The sequence below is a fragment of the Cuculus canorus genome, chromosome 17 (genome assembly GCF_017976375.1).
Source record: "Cuculus canorus isolate bCucCan1 chromosome 17, bCucCan1.pri, whole genome shotgun sequence".
Taxonomy (NCBI): Eukaryota; Metazoa; Chordata; class Aves; order Cuculiformes; family Cuculidae; genus Cuculus; species Cuculus canorus.
This window is the reverse complement of record NC_071417.1, coordinates 14,984,812-15,003,388: the sequence shown is the minus strand read 5'-3', so window position 1 is coordinate 15,003,388 and position 18,577 is coordinate 14,984,812. Positions and strand designations below refer to the sequence as shown.

The 18,577-nt window shown below is 60.3% G+C and overlaps 2 protein-coding genes across 10 annotated transcripts; one reads left to right on the top strand and one right to left on the bottom strand.

The window, feature by feature from the left end:
- Window positions 1–92: 92 nt before the first annotated feature.
- Window positions 93–3,904, top strand: LOC104064147 (somatomedin-B and thrombospondin type-1 domain-containing protein). 5 transcript variants are annotated; one of them, XM_054082793.1, is made up of 4 exons: window positions 93–1,625; window positions 2,356–2,486; window positions 3,552–3,672; window positions 3,766–3,904. In XM_054082793.1, the coding sequence occupies exons 1-3, from the start codon at window positions 1,197–1,199 to the stop codon at window positions 3,655–3,657; spliced, it is 666 nt and encodes a 221-aa protein (XP_053938768.1). In that variant the 5' UTR covers window positions 93–1,196; the 3' UTR covers window positions 3,658–3,672; window positions 3,766–3,904. The 5 variants fall into 5 exon arrangements, 4 of the variants coding, with proteins under 4 accessions (XP_053938768.1, XP_053938771.1, XP_053938770.1 ...); XM_054082796.1 differs by lacking the exon at window positions 3,766–3,904 and having other exon boundaries at window positions 93–1,422; window positions 1,535–1,625; window positions 2,328–2,486; window positions 3,552–3,670; XM_054082795.1 differs by lacking the exons at window positions 3,552–3,672; window positions 3,766–3,904 and adding an exon at window positions 2,940–3,225.
- LOC128853930 (thyroid adenoma-associated protein homolog) lies at window positions 3,366–17,994 on the bottom strand. 5 transcript variants are annotated; one of them, XM_054082786.1, is made up of 31 exons: window positions 17,836–17,994; window positions 17,207–17,384; window positions 16,912–16,998; window positions 16,600–16,627; window positions 16,146–16,294; window positions 15,829–15,951; window positions 15,485–15,605; window positions 15,065–15,216; window positions 14,513–14,597; window positions 14,065–14,201; window positions 13,464–13,661; window positions 12,377–13,079; window positions 12,137–12,289; window positions 11,935–12,044; window positions 11,641–11,801; window positions 11,160–11,326; window positions 10,751–10,936; window positions 10,072–10,223; window positions 9,591–9,734; window positions 9,230–9,334; window positions 8,819–9,019; window positions 8,381–8,531; window positions 8,019–8,253; window positions 7,655–7,894; window positions 7,297–7,522; window positions 6,973–7,179; window positions 6,532–6,770; window positions 6,138–6,320; window positions 5,393–5,656; window positions 5,094–5,299; window positions 3,366–4,976 (listed from the first exon to the last, which is right to left on the bottom strand). In XM_054082786.1, the coding sequence occupies exons 1-31, from the start codon at window positions 17,937–17,939 to the stop codon at window positions 4,705–4,707; spliced, it is 5,667 nt and encodes a 1,888-aa protein (XP_053938761.1). In that variant the 5' UTR covers window positions 17,940–17,994; the 3' UTR covers window positions 3,366–4,704. The 5 variants fall into 5 exon arrangements, 4 of the variants coding, with proteins under 4 accessions (XP_053938761.1, XP_053938763.1, XP_053938762.1 ...); XM_054082788.1 differs by having other exon boundaries at window positions 11,641–11,720; XM_054082787.1 differs by having other exon boundaries at window positions 12,137–12,280.
- Window positions 17,995–18,577: the final 583 nt, after the last annotated feature.

Sequence of the window (18,577 nt, the reverse complement as noted above, 5' to 3'; positions counted from 1 at the left end):
TGTGGTGCCAGTGGGTTTGGGAATGGGGTTCCCTATTGTACTCCAGTACTGCTGCTCTCCAGGGCTGAGCTGGTGTTCCCGGGGCAGTGTGGGTTCACATCTGCCCCGGCAGCTCTGGGGTTGCATTATTTCATGCACAGCATTTTATCAACTGTCCTGTAACTTTATTAACTCCCCTCTCTGGCTGTGGAGCAAAGAGCCCGGACGGCGAGGGGCGGTGGAGCAGAAGCAAACGGGCTTTGTCCCCCGGCCCAGCCCAGGGGCGGTGTGGCCAGGGCTCCTGGTACTGCTGCTGGCGCAGCTCTCGCTGCTCGCCCAGCGTTGGCTGGCGTGAGGGGAAAGCTGTCCCCGGGGGTCCGGGCAGCATGCGCAGCCTGCTGCTCTGTGGTGGGTGGCTGCTGGCTGCTGGCTACCTGGCAGGAGTCACGGGCAGCTGCCGGCACCGCTGCTGCCCAGGCAGGAACAATGCCTGCTGGGCCCTGGGCACCCGCCGGGCTCACTGCTACTGCGATTCGTACTGCGAGAGGACGGGGGACTGCTGCGAGGACTACCACGCTGCGTGCCGCCGCGCCGGTGAGTGCTTGGTGGTGGATTTTTACTGTTAGTGCCGTACTTTGAGTGGGAATTGGATTAATTTGGGGATACTGGCTGGGCTGGATGTGGAGCAATATCTTGATTTTTCTGCTTTTTGCTGTGCTGAATGTCCCACAGGAGTGGCCTCTGCTCTGCAGCTGAGAGTAGTGAGACAGTGGTGGCTCTGTCACTGCAGGGCTCAGAGCTGTCAGTGTGGGACCCGAGCAGGATGTGCCCCAGCATCACCACTGCCACGGTCGCTGCCTGGCAGGGTGACACGGGACCCAGGCCTGCGCTGCGGGTGACAAACGGGGAGAACAGGCTTGGAGGTGCAGAGCCAGCCTTTCCTGGGGATTCATATCTGGGCGGGCGCCAGCCAGGCTGCCGGACAACTGCAGCAGTCAGCTCTCCCTAATCGGGAGATTAGCAGGGTCCCAGCTCAGCGCAACGCGGAGCTGTGGCAGCGGTGTGGGATAAAGGACTGCAGAAGCAGTGCACAATGCGAGGCAGCTCTGCCCGGGTATCCCAAGAGAGGGGCTGCCAGAGTCGCTCTGGCTCTTTTCCTCCACACCCCTCGCCTGTTCTGCATCTCCTCTACTCTCCTTCCATCTTTCTCGCCACCGATGCTCTCTTTTCCCTCCGCTCCCCTGTCCGGCCCGCTGACAGCAGTGGGCTGCGTGGTGGGGTCCTGGGGGCCGTGGAGCAGGTGCAGCTCCCCGTGCGGGGTTGGCAGCAAGGCCCGCAGCCGCCAGGTCACCATCCCACCCTGGCACGGAGGGGAGCCCTGTCCTGACCTCAAGCAGCGCCGAGGCTGCCTCGGGGAGCACCCCACCTGCGGGGCGGCCAAAGGTAACACGAGTCCCATGGGGATACCCCGTCCCTCCTGCATGAGCATCCCCGCTGCCCATCCCAAGGTGTCTGTAACCATCCCTGTCCCCTACCCTGGCTGCTCGGCTGCCAGAGGTGGCCAAGGTATTGCCCAGCTCCTTTGGCCGGGACTTCAGGGATCCCTGGTGGAAAGCCAGGCTGCTGCTGCCGGAGGAGCCATCTGGGTATGTGTGGGGCTGGAGCCCCTCAGCAGCCCCATGCCCAAAGCTGGGCTCCCTCTGCACACCCCCTGCACCTGTAGCCTCTTCCTTGCCCCTGGCCATCCTCTCCTTTCCCCAGGCCATGGTCCCTTTGCCCACCCTTACAAAGCCGTGGCTCCTTTGCACCCTTTGCTAGACCTACAGTCCCTCTGCCCTCCCTAGAGCCAACACCCTTCTCCCCCACCCCTGCACCGTGGTCCCTTCGCACCCCCCTCTTGCAGCTGCAGCCCCTTTACACCCTCTTAGAGCCATTGCACTTTGCAGCCCCCAAACCATGATCTCTTTGCACCCCCGCTTAAGCTATGGCCCCTTTGCACACACCCCTGTCAAGAGCTGTTTTCCTTCCACCCCCAAGCCATGGCCTCTTTGGACCCACTAAACCCATGCCCCCCTTCGCACTCCTGTACAAAGCCATTGCCTCTTTGCACCCCCAGAGCCGTTACCCTTCAACCTCTTCCCCTGAGAACGAGTTCCCTTTGCCCCCCCACCACCACCCCAGCCCTGGCCCCTCTGCACGCCCCTCCCAACCATACCCACTTTGCACCCCCAAACCATGGGTCCCATCCATCAAGAAAACACCCCAACCTCTGCCCAACCCCCCAGCTGCCCCTTTCCCCCTTCACCGCTTACCACCACCACTTTCCCCGCTTTCTCCCCCCTCCCCAGCTACTGCGCCTATTTCCGCCTGACGCAGGTAGGGCCCCCCTGCCGCGGGCAGGACTGGACCCGCTGGCTGCACCGCGACAAGCGGGTCTGCGTCGAATGCTGGGGAGACGCAGCCCACCGCCGCTCCCATTGCACTGGACATGGGCTGCAAGGAGCCAGGTAGGTGGTAATTTTTGGGGATACCTCTCCAGAGGCACAGTGTGCCTTTGGGTTGTGTTGTGACTCTGAAGGGGCATCCCCTGCTCCCCCCATGGAGGAGCATCTCTCTAAAGCATCTTCCTTTTATATTTTTAATTATAAATATAACATATTTACATATAAAGCTAAGATTAAATTATAATATCCCATCATATTATAAATCAATAAGATTTACTTTAAATCACTCCCCTGGTTTTGGTTGTGATAGAGTTCGGACTGTCATGATTCATCCCAGCTGGCAGCTGAGTATCACGCAGATGCCTGCTCGCTGCCCCTGGCCCCAGTGGGAGGGGGAGGAGAACTGGGAGGCAAAGTAAAACTTGTGGGTTGAGATAAAGATAGTTTTAATAGGACAAGAAAAGAAGCAATAATAATAACACTACAAACAAATGATGCTGATGCCCCGTTGTGCAGCCGGTCCAGAACAGCAATCACGGATCAGTGAGCCCTGGCCCAGCCTCCCATTTCTGAGCTGACTGTGACGCTGTGCGGTATGGAATCTCTTTGGCCAGCTCGGGTGGGCTGCCTCGCTGCGCTCCTCCCAGCTTCTTTTGCACCCGTATACGTGCAAATCATGGGAAACTGAAACAGTCCTTGATATCTTAGCAACAGCTAAAGCCGTTAATGTACTATCAACATTCTTCTCGTACTAAATCTAAAAAACAGCAGCTGCTGGGGGGAAAAAAGTCACCTCTCTTCCAGCCGAGCATAAGCATTACCTGGCAACACCTAAACCAATATGTATTATTAACATTATTCTCATCCTAAATGCAAATCATAGCAACTGCTAGGAAGAAAATTAACTCTATCCGAGCTGAAACCACAACAATCACTAACGTGTAATATAAAAATAGGTATATTTAAATAAAATGTAATATTTCAGTTGGAAGGGACCTACAATGATCATATTATCCAGCTGCCAACATGTACAATTATATATGCATTATAAATAACAACATATAGTTATTAAAAATGATAGTTAATTATCCAGGGTGTGCCCCAGCTCTCGCCAGCTTTCCCTTCCAGGACATTTTGGGTGGCTGCCTCTGTCGTGGGGTGCCAAGGCTCGTGGGTGCAGGAGGGGCTGCAGGAGGATTGTGTCTGCCCTCCGCCGGCTCTCATCTTCGTGTAGCATCCCCCCAGGAAGGTGAGCTGAGCCTCCCCAAGCCACTGCTCCTTGTTAGGAAGGCAGGGAATGAAATAAAAACACGGTATCTTTCCTAATGTCACCTCTCCGCAGGCTCCCTGCTCACCGTTGGAGCTGACTGCCCACATTTTCCATTAAGTGTTTTGTTGAAGAATGGGAAGAAAACCTGTTTATGAAGATTTAAAGTAAGGGGATTGATGAAGTATGGCAATTAATGGCAGAAGAATATCACTGAGTTCAATCTGGGTGAGAAGATGTGGCAGTGACATGGACAGATAAGACAACGTCATGTTCAGCCGTGACATCATGCTGTGCGACGAGCTGCCATTGGCATCCAACACGAGGATAGAGATAAGAGGGGATACCATCCATCTTCTGTGGTTTTGGGCTGGCCCGACTGCAGTGAACTGTTGGGTGAGACGTGAAGGGCAGCTCGTCTGCGTGCTGTGGTTTGCAGAAAGAAATTAAATGTAGGCACTCAAAGTCTGCACGATTGATGATGCCAGTGCATCTCAGAGTCCAGCTGCAGGGCTCTGCACCCAAAGTCTGGAGGCGTGCGATGATGCCAGTGGGTGTCAGGGTCCCCAGCCCAGGGCTTAGCAGCCCCCACTGGAGGGAGCGGGGCAGCGCTGGGTAATTAAAAGGCTTCAATACTGGGGCTGCTTTTGTACTCTTTATTTGGGATAAAAGCCCAGGTCGACCACGAAAGAAGAGCTAAACCATTGGTTTAAAAAAAAAAGTAAAAATGTGGAGCAGCCCAGGGAGTTACGAAGGCTCCAGCGTGGCTGCTCCTTCCAACCTGAGCTGAGGGCAGCACTGCCGTGGGCAGCAACGCATGCACAGGCTGAGGCCATAATGCACTGGTATCCTTGGGATCGAGACTAAAAAAATGTTGGGAACAAAGCCAGTGCATTCTGCACGGTGAGAGGGGTTCCCTGAGTTACACCACTGGACCTGCAGTCCCCGCTGGTGGCACGAGCCAGAGGCCTCAGCTGCGGGGTTTGTCGTGGTGCTGGTCCATATCCAGAGCAGTCAAGCAGCTCCGGACGGTGATGCTGGCTCCCTCAGCACCTTGACCTGGCTTGGCACAGGGCCCAGCCCGTGCTGCGCCAACAGCCCCTGCACCAATGTGAGCTCTTGCTCCAGCTCCTGGGTGCCGCAGCCCAGCCCTGGCACGGCGGTGGCACCTTCCCCCAGCACCTGCAGTGCCCGTGCTGCCAGCTGGGCCCTCACCAGCAGCACAGCCACGGCCGCATGCAGCTTGGCACAACCCAGCACCTTCATCCCCCAGTGGGCAGTGGCCTCTGCGGAGAGAGCAGGAGAAGGAGCTGTGAGCACAGCAGGGTCCCCTCAGGCACAGTGGGACCTGCGGGATCAGGACACCGGGTTGCCCGTCCCAGAGGCTTTGTGTTGCACCATACCTTGGCTCCAGCAGAGCTTGCAGTACTGCAGGTCACACAGGATGCCGGGGCCAGCAGCCACCAGCCAGCGCAGAATGGAGGCACGGAGCAGGCTGCCGGTGGAAGCCTTCTCCACGAGCTGCAGCAGGACAGGGAGCAGCTGCTGTGCTAGGACAGCCGGCTCCGCAAAAACATTGTGTTCGTCCTCCTTGTACAGGCTGGCTGGTCTGTGGGGGTGGCCAAGGGGTGGGTGAAGCCCTGGGCTGGCCCCATGGCACCCTGCGCTCCCCCTTACCTAGCCCAGGGCTCCGGCAACTCACTTGTTGGCTTCCAGCTCCTCCATGATGCCCCTGAGATCAAGGACGGGCAGGTGCTGCAGCAGCAAGTCAAAGGTTTCAGGATGCTCCCTGAATTCTCCCAGGAGCTGCAGGAGGCCCAGGAGCCCCACGTTGTCCTGCACAAAGACGCAGCCGTTTTGGAGTGGCTCCCCAGGGTCCTGCTGCAGGAGGCTGGCAAAACCTGAGGCCTCATGCCGGACATCTCGCTCCTCGTCTTGCAGAAGGTGAATGCCCACATTTATCAGGCTGGGGAAAGCAAAAAGAAGGGAAGGGAAGGCCACTGCATCCCTGAGAGCATCACCAGTCTGCCTGGAGGAGGGAAAGGTGAGACTTCCCCATAACAATGCTTCTCCAAGGGACTTTTCTGGAGGCCCTTGGGTTGTGAAAGGCACAACTGCTGTCCAAGACCTCGCTGTTTGGGAGGGCAGGGACCACAACAGGGATTGGGAGACCCAGCAATGCAGTTTGCTGCTCGTAAGAGGCTGGCTGCTTCCACTAAAATGCCACCCACAAATGTTTTGTAGGCTGTAAGCTCTTGGGTACCAGTGATATTTTAATTAGTGGAGTTTTCTTTAACACCCTTGATTTTTTTGCAGGGGACATGTCGTTTTGCAGTGTCATCTGCAGCACGCTGGGGCTGCAAGGAGCAGTGCTGCTGGCAATGCACTGCTGCAACAGGCAGCACCGCTCCTGCAAGCATGGGCATCCCAGGGAATGAGCTACCTACCGCAGAGCCACATGGACAAGTGAGGGACAGGCAGCATGCAGGGATCGCCGCACCACGTTGGCACCTGCTCTCTGCAGGGAGCAGGCAGCTGCCAGCCGCAGCACCTCAGATGAAGCAGACCGGCTGCACTCCTCCAGCGCTGTGCACCATCGCTCGACCAGGGTGCCATCCTCATCCCCAAACCTGCCAGAGGGTGGGGAAAGAGAGAGGGAATTCAGGGACACCTCCCAGCTCCATCCAGAGGACTGAGGGCCGCTGGCTGCCCTTAGACCACAAGACACAGGTGCAAAGCTGTAGTTTCTAGGTGAGATGTCAGGGCTGTGTTTCCAGCAAGGACTAGGGAGAAATCTCCCAGAAGGGTCAGGCACAGCCCACGGCAGTGGGAGGGACCTACCAGTGGGCAAGCAGCAGGCTGGCAGCACACAGTGCCTGGAAGAGGAGGTCAGGGCCAGCATGCTCAGCCTCCACCACATGCAGCAGCATCTCCAGGCATACTGCCGAGGAGCCCTGAAGCTTATGAGAAGCTTCCTGGGACCACAGCGTGGGGTCTCTGTAAAGATGCAGCAAAGCCTCAAGGTACAATCTCAGGAACTCTTTGTCTTTTCTTTCTCGCAGCACCGACTGCAAGCTCCTCTAGTTGACAAGGAAAGAAGGTATATGGTTAGTGTCCGCAGCATTGCAGGGTGGTAACCTCAGCACAACCAGACACGAGCCCCACGCCGGTGCACCCTTAGCCCAGGGAGCATTGTGCTTCTCAGTGAGGACCCGGGATCCCATTTGCATGGTACATTGGGGACCCTCTGCTTTATGCAGTGAGTTCTGAGCCTTGTCATACCAGCAGTGTCAGCCCGAGAGCCTTCTCCAGCTCCTTGCATGTTTCTCCCTCCCTAGTGATCACCCAGCTCAGGACGGCAAGCTGAACATCAGGATTTGGCTGCTGGAGAAGCCAGCACGCAGCGCTGATCTGCTCACAATCTGCCAGCCGGGCTGCCTCGCTGCACACAAAGTGGGCCATGGTTTGGTGAAGAACGGCCAAGCCCACCTGGAAGAAAACCAGGATCCCCCTTCCAATACTTGGCCTCATGTTGCGGGGAGTCCCCACCCTGGGGTTCACTGTCAGAAAGGCCATGGCTCTGAGTTTCCTGGCAGGCAGCAGTACCTGCAGCTCAGCACATCCTGGCTTCTTCCCTGGTGAGAGGCTGCCCAGGTCATTGCTGATGGTGTTACGGATGCTCTGGGTAAAGCTGGGGCTGAGGGATGCGGGCAGGAGGGTGAGAACCTGGAGGAAGGCAGCACGGACGAGCGGGCAGCGCTGGGCAGGGGTGAGCAGCCAGCCCCGTGCCTCCAGCTGCAGGGCCACAGGGCGCAGTGCCTCAGTCGACAGCCTGCGGAAAGATGCGCAGCCTCACCCCAGGTCCCCAGCACAGGGGCGGGCACTGCTTTTCAGCCAAGAACTGCATCTTGGCACAGAGTGATGGCAGGGTCCATGGGCAGGGCGATGATGTGTGTCCACTCACCCAGTGGTGCTTGGGGCGGGGGACAGCAGTACCCGCATCTGCAGCAGGCGCCCATGGATGGCGTTGTGCGAGTGGACCTGTCCAGGCGTGTCGGGGAGTTGCTGGGCCAGCTGCAGGAGAAGCTCCTGGCGCTGGGGCGGTGGGACAACCGGCACCAGTGCCTTGGCAGCCATTGCTCGCACAGCGTAGATGGGACTCCCTGCCAGCCCCAGCAGCGGCCCCAGGAAGCGAGCAGAGGGGCTGTGGAGAAAGAAAGGCACCACGTGGTGATGCTCTGGTTGGAGTGAATCTCCCCGCCCCGAGAGCCCCAGCACCGCAGGACCACCTCCTGCTGCAGGGCAGAGCATTTGTGCTGCTCCCTCACCTGCTGGGACTGTCGGTACTGGGCTGCATCTGGGCCAGGAGGGTGAGAACAGCATGGAGCGCAGGGCGCAGGCAGGATCGCCCCGGCACGGGCCCTGCTGCGGCCCCCAGCTCATCCAGCAGCACGGTGCCCAGCTCGGGGTTCTGGCCGAGGAAGGCTTGCAGGCTTAGCGTCTCCACCGGGCAGCCTTGCCCACGGCTCCGCTGCTGGCCTAGCAGCCGGGACGTGAGGGCACCTGCAGGGACATGACAGAAAGCAGCGTCAGCTCCCCTCTAACCCCTGCCTACCCCAGGCCAGGCTCTGAACTCTGGGGGCTGCATTGGTCCTGAAGAGATCTCCCACCTCTCCCCCTTCTTACTCACTGAAGAGCTGGATGGCCGCGTTCCTCATGGCCCAGCACGGTGAGCTCAGGCCCCGCAGCGCCAGGGCCACCATGGGGGTGGTGTGGCGCAGCAGCGTAGCGCCCAGCCCCGCGCCACGGACCAGCGTCTGCAGCACGTGGATGGCGCATACCTGGGGAGAGCACGTGGGGCTCAAAGCGCTGCGTGGGGAGGGGGCTCACACTTCCATGAAAAGGGAAGATGGTGGGAAGACACAGGGGAGCCAAATGGCCACCAGCCCTCAGGGTGCTGAGAGAGGCAGCACGGACAGGGCTGCAGTTTTTCGTTCGCCCTAAGGACTCTGCGTTAGCACAGCCTCGTGCTAACACTTCCTTTACAGCTTCCTTTAGGGTAGCTTGTGCAGATCACCCCAAATGGGTTACAGCAGTCAGGAGGGAGCTCAGCACCCACCACACTCACCTGTGGGAGGTCAAGGGTCTGATCCCAGTCCTGTGGCAAGGCTGTGGTGGCCAAGGCCAGCAGCGTCTGGACGCAGCGGGTCAGCAGTGGCCGTGCTTGCACTGGGGCCTCCCCACTGACAATGCAAAGGAAAAGCATGGGGAAGCCGGCAGCACGGCGCGTGATGGAGCTGCTCCGGGGTCCGCTCAGTGCTTCTAAGCCCTGAGGAACAAAATCCATCTGAGATATGGCTAGAAAGCTGCTGGCTGGAGCCTGCAGTGGCTCAGCAGGGAGGGCACTGGCTGCACCAACTCCACACTGCAGCAACACGAGTGCCAGGTGGGTGCTCACTACAGGGTGAGAGGACACAGGGACACAGCCCTGGGGCTGCCTGGAGCACAAGGGGAGAGTGGGGCAGAACAAGCACAGTACCTGCTCCAGCATGGTCTGTGGGATTGCCTGCAGCTCCACGTCAGGGTGGTTCAACAAAGCAGTGCAGAACTTGGTAAAACCCATACTGCAGCCCTCCACCGCTCCCTAGGGCAGAGCAGCGTTAGGCACTCGGCATCCCCAAGCCCCGAGAAACCTCTTTGCAGAGGGGGAAGAGAAAGCAAGAAGATATGATGGCATGGAGACAGGACAGGGCTTGGCATCAGGATCCCAGCCATAACCAGTGTCCTGCCTCAGAGCAGACCCTGCCCGGCTGCACTCGCCTTCCCTGCATGCCAGCGAGAGCCCTCAGCTATTAGTGCAGGACAGGAGCCGAGGCACCCCAGGCAGGATGCGCTCTTACCCAGTGCCGACAGCGCAGCAGGATTTCCTGGAACACCCTCGCAGCTGTCTGCAGCGTAGGGAGTGGCAGGAGGGACCTCGATCCGGCAGGCAGCGTTGGGGCCAGCAGCAGCTCGGCCAGGCCTCCCAGGAGCAGCCCTATCTCCTGGGACAAAGCAGAAGGACATGGGGACTGGCAGCAGGGCTGCCCTGTCCTTGTCCTGCCCCACCGACATTGCCCCAGGGAAGCACAGTGGATGCTGCGTTTGGTCCCAGCACAGACTCTGTGGGGCAGCGGTTTCCCAGCCAGCTACAAGGCAGGTGTGGCAAAAATAGCCTTTTTCCCAGCAGCCGCTAGAGCAGCTGCAGAGAAGAAGGTGGGATAGCTGGCTGTTGGAATGGAGCTGTGGTGGGTGGCTGCAGGGCACTGTCAGCACCTGGGAACCAGCTGGGCTACATAAGGGCAGGCAGGGAGGTGGCTGCTTTTGGGGAGGGATGCTTACCTTCACTGATACCCAGCAGCAGGTAAGGATCAGGCTGTGCTCCTCTGACAGGAGGACTGACTCCTCCTCTTCTTCCTCCTGCCCCTGGCATTTCCCCAGCATGATGAGGGAGCCAATGGCATTCCCCATGTCTGCAAACGATGGGGCAGCAGCTGCAGAAGGGAGAAGCTTGGTCTGAGGGGGGTGGTGTCGGGCAGATGGAGGGAGATGCTGATGGGGGTTATGAGTTCCCACTGTCCCCTGATCAGAATGCACACAAATGGCAGCAGCTCCTGTCCTGCTGTGTCCCCCACTGCTCTTTCTAAGCCATTGCTGTAAGGGCTTCCAGCTGCTCCAATTGGGCAAGTGCCTCGCTGCTTCCGGAAGGCTTTCGCCTCTACTTTTGCTGCTGTTCAAGTGCAGTTGACGAAGGGACCCAAACTCAGGCACTAGCCACTCTGCCCCTATGGTTTCCAGGATCCTCTGCCCAACACTTGGAGCATCCTTGCCCAGGGGTCTTGCTTTGGACCTTACTCCCAGCCCAGCCCCTCCTGCCCAGCCCCACTGCTGGCTCCTGCTAGAGGCGCTGAGTTCAAGGCAAGTGTCTTCCCTGCTTCTGGGCAGCTGCTGGGTCAAGAGCAGCTGTGCTGGAGGCCTCAGTGGCTCCCAGGGCTGGACCCCCCACTGGGAACATGCTCACCTTGCTCATCGGCACCAGGGCCTTGCTGGCTCTGCAGAGCACCCAGGAGGAAGGAGGTGATGTCTCTTGCCGTGGTCACGAGGTGGGTGAGGAGCTCCTGCCAGCTCTGCGCTAACTCTGCTGCCTGCATGGAGATGGCCACCTCTGGCACCTGGAGCAGGCACCTCCGCAGAGCTGCGATGGCTCCTGCACAAACACCAGCCTCTGGTTACCGCAGTGGCTGCCATGAGCCCAGCTCTCCTGCCTCAGCCTGCAGCTGCCATGGCTCACGGGCAGGGGAGCAAGCAGGGCTTCTTGGTCTGGGCAGGTGGAGCAGTAACATGGGGAAATGGTCCCTGCCTGCTCCAAATTTCCAGGGAGGAGGCCTCCTGCCGGAGCTGCATGCCGCCCTGCCAGGCTGGGGACGTACCATGCATGGGCGCAGTGGCTGCTGCTTGCAGTAGATCCTGGCATGCTGCAGCATATTGGGCTTGCAGCACCTGGAGAAGGTGCTGAGCAAAGCACAGGCTTCGGTTGGACAGCATCGGGGCTGCTTCAGCCTCCAGGGCCAGGCTTTTCATGGTACTGCTGTCTGTCCTGAGGGAAAAGGCAGAAGCTGCTGTGAGGATGAGGGAGTTCTCTGCCCAACTCATGCTGTGCAGCTCCTTCCTCCACTAGTTTGAGGTCCTGCCCTCAACGCTATCCAGGTCCTCACTGCAAGGCTATTTCAAACTGAAGCCATTGCTGCCCTAAGCGATGCTGCCTGTGCCTGTGCCAGCCAAGTGCTGGCTTCTCCAGCAGCCAAGTCCTGATGTTCAGCTGCCCTGAGCCTCCAGCAAGGCCCTAGTGCTCCTGATGTGCTCTCGGGGGCTGATGCACACTGTGGGGAGAGAGGAGCTTGGAGCTCATACTTCTGCAGGATAGTCTTCATCAGCACGGCTCCAGCTTCAGCCTCTTGCACGCGTGGGCTGCCCAGGGCCTCCTGGGCCAGCTGGAAGAGAGCCAGGGCGATGGGCTCAGGAAACGTGGGGGGAAAGTAGCGGACGAGCAGCTCTGAGGCCAAGTCTCTGATCTGCCAAGACAGGAGGGGGATGCAAGATGGAAGGGAAAGCAGCTGGGGTAGGGCAGGAGGGGAAGTCCACCACTCTTCCCCTCTAGGCTCACTTGGGGCCAAGGTAGGTGGCTTTACCACCATAAAGGCTCACCTCATTAGTGCTGTCCTGCAAGCAGCTCAGCAGTGCCAACAAATTGGGCTGGGAGAAGAAGTCCCAGCAGCCTCTCTGCCTGGCGTAGCTCAGCAGCATTGCCATGTTCCCTGTGACAGGAATGTGGGGCAGTGGGACAGGGACATGGGGGAGCACCCCTGCAGTTGAGGGGTGATGCTGCAGGTGAGCTGCCCTTACTTACGTGGAGGCTGCCCCTTCCTCCTCTCAGGGCTCCAGGTGTCTGTGCAGGTCTCCAAAACTGCGGCCACGAGGAGTAGAGCCGTCTTCTTCCTCTGGTAGTTGGAACCTGGGCTAAGCGAGGTGATGCTGAGCTGCAGCAGCCACTCTACAAAGCCTGCAGTTAGAGAACAATGCTGGGCTGGGCACCCAGATGTGCAAATCCCCCGAGGCTGTGGTGGAGGTGCTGGGGTGGTGGCCTCACCTACTGCCTGGGTGAGCTGCTCCTCTCCCTTGCTCGCCTCGGCACCTTGGGGCACCTTCCTTCGCAGCTGGGCCAGTGAGCTGTCCCGCAGCCGGACCAGTGCCTTCTTCACTGCTGCCTGCAGCAGCTGCCGGAACGAGGAGGAGTCGCAGTTGAGGTTGAGAGGCAGGAACTCCTTCAGCAGCCACAACTCGGTACTTGAGAGGGGCTGGTTGGTGCTGGGGTTGCAGCAGAGGAGACCCAGTGCCGCCAGCCGAATGCCCTCCTCACGGGCACCCAGGCAGCAGGAGAGCCGCTCCAGTGCCTTGCCCTGCAGCGACAGGGTCCCGGCCACACTCTGCTGTGCCTTCAGCAGCGAGACCCAAGCCCGCAGTGATGCCGTGTCCCTGCCGTTGAACTGGGCAGCCAGAAGTGCCTCGGCAGCTGGGAGCTGCCGCAAGGTCCAGATGAGGAGGTGGTTGGAGGCATTGCTCTGCAGGATAGGAAGTGGGGAGTGGAGAGCTTGGGAGAGCAGGGGCAGCCAGCGCAGAGCCCACCACTCTGCCAGAGCTGCCTCCGTGCCTGGGCCTGGCTGCCCATCCTGCCACTCGGTGCACTGCTGCCGCACCAGGGCCTTGTAGACTTCAGCGGCTGCAGGACACAGGTGGTTGGTGGAAAGGCAGCTCAGGAGGTGCTGTGGCAGGTCCGGGTAGGCATCCAGCACCTGGGAGAAAGGCAGATGACCATCATCTCCTGTCAGACTGAAGGCTGTGTACAGTGGGGAACAGATGTGGGGCACAGACTGTGCTCTGCAGGCACCCATGGCACTGAGCATCTCTAGTACCCCAGGCCACTTCAGGCCAGATTTTCATGGACATCAACTGGCAAAGCTTCCCTCCCTGCGGGCTGCCTCCAGGGATGCATCATTGCTGTTGTAGCTCTCTACTCCACTAGGGATACTATCCCTTGGGTCCCAGCACCTCTGGCTGGCAAGGCTGCCTGCCCACACAGCTGCACTGCGCAGGGGAAGGTGACAGGCAGAGGCTGTGCCACCCCAGCAGCAGTGCCAGCCAGGTCTGAGCCTTCCCGCCCCCCCCACCTCCCCTACCTGCTGGCTGCCCACGTAGGGGACAATGGCACACAGGGGAATGTATCTGCCTTTGATTTGCCACGGCATTGAGATCACCCTCTGCAGCATCTCTTGGTAGAGAGGTCTCTCCTCGTCTTGGAAATGCTGGCACTCAAGTTGGTAGATCTTCAGGAGCAGTTGGAAGGAGCTGTGGATGAACTCGGACACTCCTTCCACCTAACGGAAGGATGGCAAGCAGGAGTGGTTAGGGTGGGTTCCCCCTCTTGTCTCAATGGATCAGGGAAGACTCTGCTTTCCTATGGCTGTGGACTTTCAGTACTGGCTGGTAACCCCAGAATTACGAGCTGGGGATGTGGGGAGAGCGGGTGGTGAGCCAGCACATCTGGACAGGCTGGGACTGCACCAGTAGGTGCTGAATGGGAAGGGAGAAGCACTGGAACACTGTGTGACAAGTGCCCTGGCTCTGCCAGAGGGCAGCTGTAGGCAAGGCGGTTGTACACGGCTGATGGAGCCCAAACAGGCAGGGGTGTGTTACAGGTAAGGGAACAGCAGCTGAGCCAGGTGAAAGAAGGGCTGTTTCTGGCTGCTGTGGCACTGGCCTTTGGCACCCTGGCCTTACCGGGGTCTCAGCATTGTCCCACAGCAGCTGGTTGAGCTGCCGGAGCAGCTTGGTGTCCTGGGCCAGGATGCGGGTCCTCGTCAGGCGCCAGATGGCAGGCAGGCTCTCCTGCAAGCGCTGCAGCCACAGGGCACAGGCTGCAAAAGCAGAGAGCATCGCTGCAGCCTGCACCCTGGCACTTGCTTGCCACAGAGCCAGTGTGGGCTGCTGCACTTAAGGGCCCAATGCACAAGGGGAGCAGTTTCCCTGTTAGGTACACAAGAGCCTGAGAAGGTTAGTGTTCATCACAGTGGAGCAGAAATTGCTGTTTCCAAGTCAGCTACCAAGATCCAGGGAAACATGTTGCCTGGGAGCAGATGAAGCACCATGGAGTCTCTGTGCATCACGAGCACAGTGAAACAGCAAACCTTTCCAACCTCCCTGCCATGGTGGGCTCATCATCTCCTACCCTGGAAGCAGTAGTAGTGGCAGTCCTTCTGCTCCTTGGTCAGGGCACACACAGTAGGAAAGACGATGTCCAGCAGCAGGCAGGCCTGTGGGAGCACAGAGAAAAGCCTGCCATGAGACAGAGCACTGCCTCATTTTTCTGCTCTCGCAGCAGCTTATTGCTAGGTTTTGCTCCTGTCTAGAAGGCCTCAGCTCTTGAGGACTTGGGAGATGCTGGAGATGGGCAGAGCTGGAGACTGCTCTTAGTGCAAGGCAGCCCTGGGTTCATGCTGCAGGAGCACACGGTAAACGCTGTTGTCACTCTGCTTTTGTGGGGTGTACTTTTGGCACTTCCTGGCTTCTCAGCCCCTCAGGAGAGGGAAATGCCCACTCAGATGTCTTTGGAAAAAGCAGGCTCCTGGCTAATAGACTGTTAGCAGGATGTGCGCAACTGCTAGTGCGGAGTGGCGCAGCCTGGCTGTGTCCCTCAGGGATCCACAGCCCCTGCCTGCAGCTGCCAGCCCTGTGCAAGGGGCTCTCCAAATCCCTGGTCATCGGGTCTGAGCTCTCCTACCTGGTGGGTGAAGCTCTTCAGCTGGCAGCTGAGGATGTCCATCTTGCAGCACGTCAGCAAACCTCGGGTGAGCACCAGCTTCTCCAGCCCATCTGGCTCCAGGCTGGTGGGGGCCTCCACCACCAGCTCTCCAAACTTCAGCTTCCCAGCACCTGGTTGGGCACGGCTGCATTAGAGGACAGAAAGATGGCAAACCCAAATGCTGCTCTGAAAGCAAACTGCCCTGGCTCATCCCAGGTGACTACAGGAGGTGGCTGGTGGCAGCTGAGGCTCCCAGACCCCAAAGGCAGGACACGGCAGCAGCACCTGGCTTGCACTTCTGGTGAGCAGCACTGGTCTCTGGCCCCTCACACCCAAACACGCCTGTTCCCACTGTCCCCTTCACCAGAGGCCAACCCCAGCCCAGGACGGAGCACTCACCTGGATCAGGGAGCTTGAAAAGGGCCAGCATGGCACTGGCCCCAAGCTTGGGCTGTGGGGCTGTATTCACCAGCATGCTCAGGGCTGTCCCCGCCAGCAACCTCGTGTCCTTGTTCGGGGCCTGGACTCACAAGGGAGGCAAAGGCACAGCTTAAAGCACCTTTGGAAAACCAGACTCCATTTAACCCTCCCCCCACGCCCACGCATGCAATAACATAGGGTCCCTCAGACACCCCAGGCATTGTGGCTACTTCTGCAGGCTCCCCAGGAAAGCACCCAGGAAGGACAGCAGCGTTCTGCTCCTTGGGACAAGCAGCATTGTCCCTCCCCATGGCCATACACACCTTCCCCCAGGCCACCTCCAGCAGCAGCTCCAGCAGGTTCTGCAGGGCATCGCTCTTCCCAACTGTGCTCCACACCATGGGGGCCACATCTCCCGGCAGCGTCTGGAAGAGCTGGAGGCAGGCCTGGGGGAGGAAGAGGGACATGGGCTACGGGGATGGCTGTCGGCATCCCTCACCTCCCAAAAAGCAGCGATTCCCTGGGGACAGCCATTCGAAACGGTGTTGTGTGCCATGTCCCTCCTGAACATCAGTGCCAGTGCTTCGCCAGCTCTTGCAGGGAATGATCTTCCCCTCTGCCTCTGAAATTTGGCTCTCACCTTGACAGCCAGGTAGCTCCACCTGCTGCTGGGCGCAGGCTGGCTCTGCAGCACCCAGTGCAAGGTGGTGGCCAGGCGCTGCAGCAGTGGGAACAGGTTCTGCCGCCAGTGCTGTCGGCCCAGGCTGCTCTCCTCCAGGAACATGCACACTGTGAGCAAGGGAACAGCATCAGCTCCCAGCCAGCTCTGTTCCTGGTTAAACCAAGGGCTGCACTGCCGGTAAGTGGGGCAAGAGTGGGTCTGGGATGCAGGGGATTCTTTGGTGTGGCCAATTTCCAGCCACCTCAGAGCCAGCGGGTGCTGCTGGGACCTCTGCAGAGATCCTATGGGTCTGGCTGATCTGTGATCGCTGCTCCCCCTTCCACAAGTGCAGAGGACCCACTCTGAGTGAGCAGGAGATGTTCTGTGTGTTGGGGTGGGAGAAGCCCCTGGAGGGAAAGGAGCAGAGACTGACCTGACTGAAGATCCCTAGGAGACAGCACCTGCAGGGACAGAAGGAGAGTTTGTTCTGCGTGACTACACATTGGGGCTTGGTGCCTTGGGCAGGAGGGTGCTGCCTGTGCCAGAAGCTATCCCATCAATGAGCAAAGGGCGGGTATGATTGGCAGCCATGTGTCAGCGGCTGCAAGCAAGGACAAGCCCCCTGCACAGTGGGAAGAGAAGCTAAGGACCCTGTGCAGCCCAGACCAGGAGGCTCCTGTGGCAAATTGGCTCCAGTCAAGCCCCCGCAAATGCCGGTGCCATTGCACAGCTAGGGTGCTCTCACCTCTCCCTCTGGTGCCAGCCCGGCCAGCAGCATGCCCACCTCCCGGGCCAGCAGGGCTTCCTTCCCCACCGCCAGCAGGGCCACGATCTGCCGAGAGATGCCTCGAGTCAGTCAGTCTGCCCAGACCCCGGAGAGGTACCAGCTGCAACGTGCTCTCAGGAGAGCTCTGCGGTGTCACCGTGGCCTCTCTGCCGGTAAGGATGCACCACAGCAGCGCAGAGCCGGGCAGAACCATCGCTTACATTCGTGGCTTACAGAGCTCTGACGCCACAGCCCAGCCGGTTGTGTTACGGACCTGTTCCAGTTTCTGGAAGGAGCTGGAGCTGCCGGTTGCCTCCATTTGGAAAGCCAGGACGCAGCGGAGCAGGGGCTGTGCCTCTGCCTCACTCAGCGACTGCAGAACCCCGCTCAGCGCGTGGGACAGCAAGAGAGCCTCCTCCAGGTGCTTGTCTTTGCATCTTTTGGCAGTACTCCTGGAACAGGGCAGGGATGGCGGTGAGGACACCCTGTCTCGGTGGGGACTGGGGTGAGGGTGCCCCGGGCCGGTGCGGGGTGGGGCTGCAGCGCAGGGTCGGCAGGGGCAGGGCTGGAGCGGCCGTCCCGCTCTCCTCCAGCCGCGCTCCGCGCTGCCCGGTGGGACGGGACAGGGCAGGAATGGGAGGAAACTGTCCGGGAAAACGCGAGCCCTGCAGGAGGGGAAATGCGGGGCGGGAGGCCCCTAAAACTTGCTGCTCCGCTGCTGCGGAATGGGCTGGAAGGGGGTGAGGGTGAGCGGGGCTGTCCCTGTCCGCAGGCTCCGAGCCGAGCCTCCCCCGCGCCTCCCGGCCCGCGGCGGGGGATGCTCCGGGGCTGCCGAGCGCCGCGCAGGGGACGCTCGGGGCTGCGCGCCCGCGGACTCCCCTCGCCCGCGGCCCCTCCTCTTACCCCGCGAAGTGCCGCAGGCAGCGCAGGCAGCCGCGCACCGCATCCGCGACGCCCAAATCCTCGTAGAAGGCGGCGCAGGCCCGCGCCTCCCGCTCCGCGCCCATGGCCGCCGCCAGCGACCGCGGCCCCGCGGCGCCCCCTGGCGCTGAGTCCGGGCGGTGGCGGCCCCGCGGCGCCCCCTGGCGCTGAGTCCGGGCGGTGGCGGCCCCGCGGCGCCCCCTGGCGCTGAGTCCGGGCGGTGGCGGCCCCGCGGCGCCCCCTGGCGCTGAGTCCGGGCGGTGGCGGCCCCGCGGCGCCCCCTGGCGCTGAGTCCGGGCGGTGGCGGCCCCGCGGCGCCCCCTGGCGCTGAGGGGCTGCGGTGAGGGGCGCGCGCATCGCTTGTCCCGGAGCCGCCGCGGGTCGGGGATCACCCGGAGCTGTTTCCGAAGCGGGTGGAGAGCCCCAAGAAAGGCTGCACAGCGGGGAGCTGAGGGGAGCGGGAGCCGGGCAGCCTAGAGCTCTGAAACGGCAAATTAAATGCTTTGGAGTGAAATAGCTGTCCCACCCCATCGAGCCTTGTTGCATCAGAGGGAAGTCTGGTCATCCAGAAGCCTCCTGCTATGCCACGGGCACACCCTCATTAGCCAGCATCCCCATCCACCAGCGTCCCTGTCAGCCAGCATCCCCATCCACCAGCGTCCCCATCCACCAGCGTCCCTGTCAGCCAGCATCCCCATCCACCAGCGTCTCTGACCACAAGCGT

Bases quoted from the DNA above. Each gene is read 5' to 3' on its own strand.
- LOC128853930 (XM_054082786.1), bottom strand. From the start codon at position 17,939: ATGGGCGCGGAGCGGGAGGCGCGGGCCTGCGCCGCCTTCTACGAGGAT. The intron at 15,606-15,828 runs GTGTGTATGGCC...TTGTGAGTCCAG, and splicing joins TGGAGGTGGCCTGGGGGAAG to GCCCCGAACAAGGACACGAG. The intron at 12,045-12,136 runs GTAAGTAAGGGC...TTCCTGTCACAG, and splicing joins GAGGAAGGGGCAGCCTCCAC to GGAACATGGCAATGCTGCTG.
- LOC104064147 (XM_054082793.1), top strand. From the start codon at position 1,197: ATGCTCTCTTTTCCCTCCGCTCCCCTGTCCGGCCCGCTGACAGCAGTG. The intron at 1,626-2,355 runs GTATGTGTGGGG...CGCCTGACGCAG, and splicing joins CTGCCGGAGGAGCCATCTGG to GTAGGGCCCCCCTGCCGCGG. The intron at 2,487-3,551 runs GTAGGTGGTAAT...TTTCCCTTCCAG, and splicing joins CATGGGCTGCAAGGAGCCAG to GACATTTTGGGTGGCTGCCT.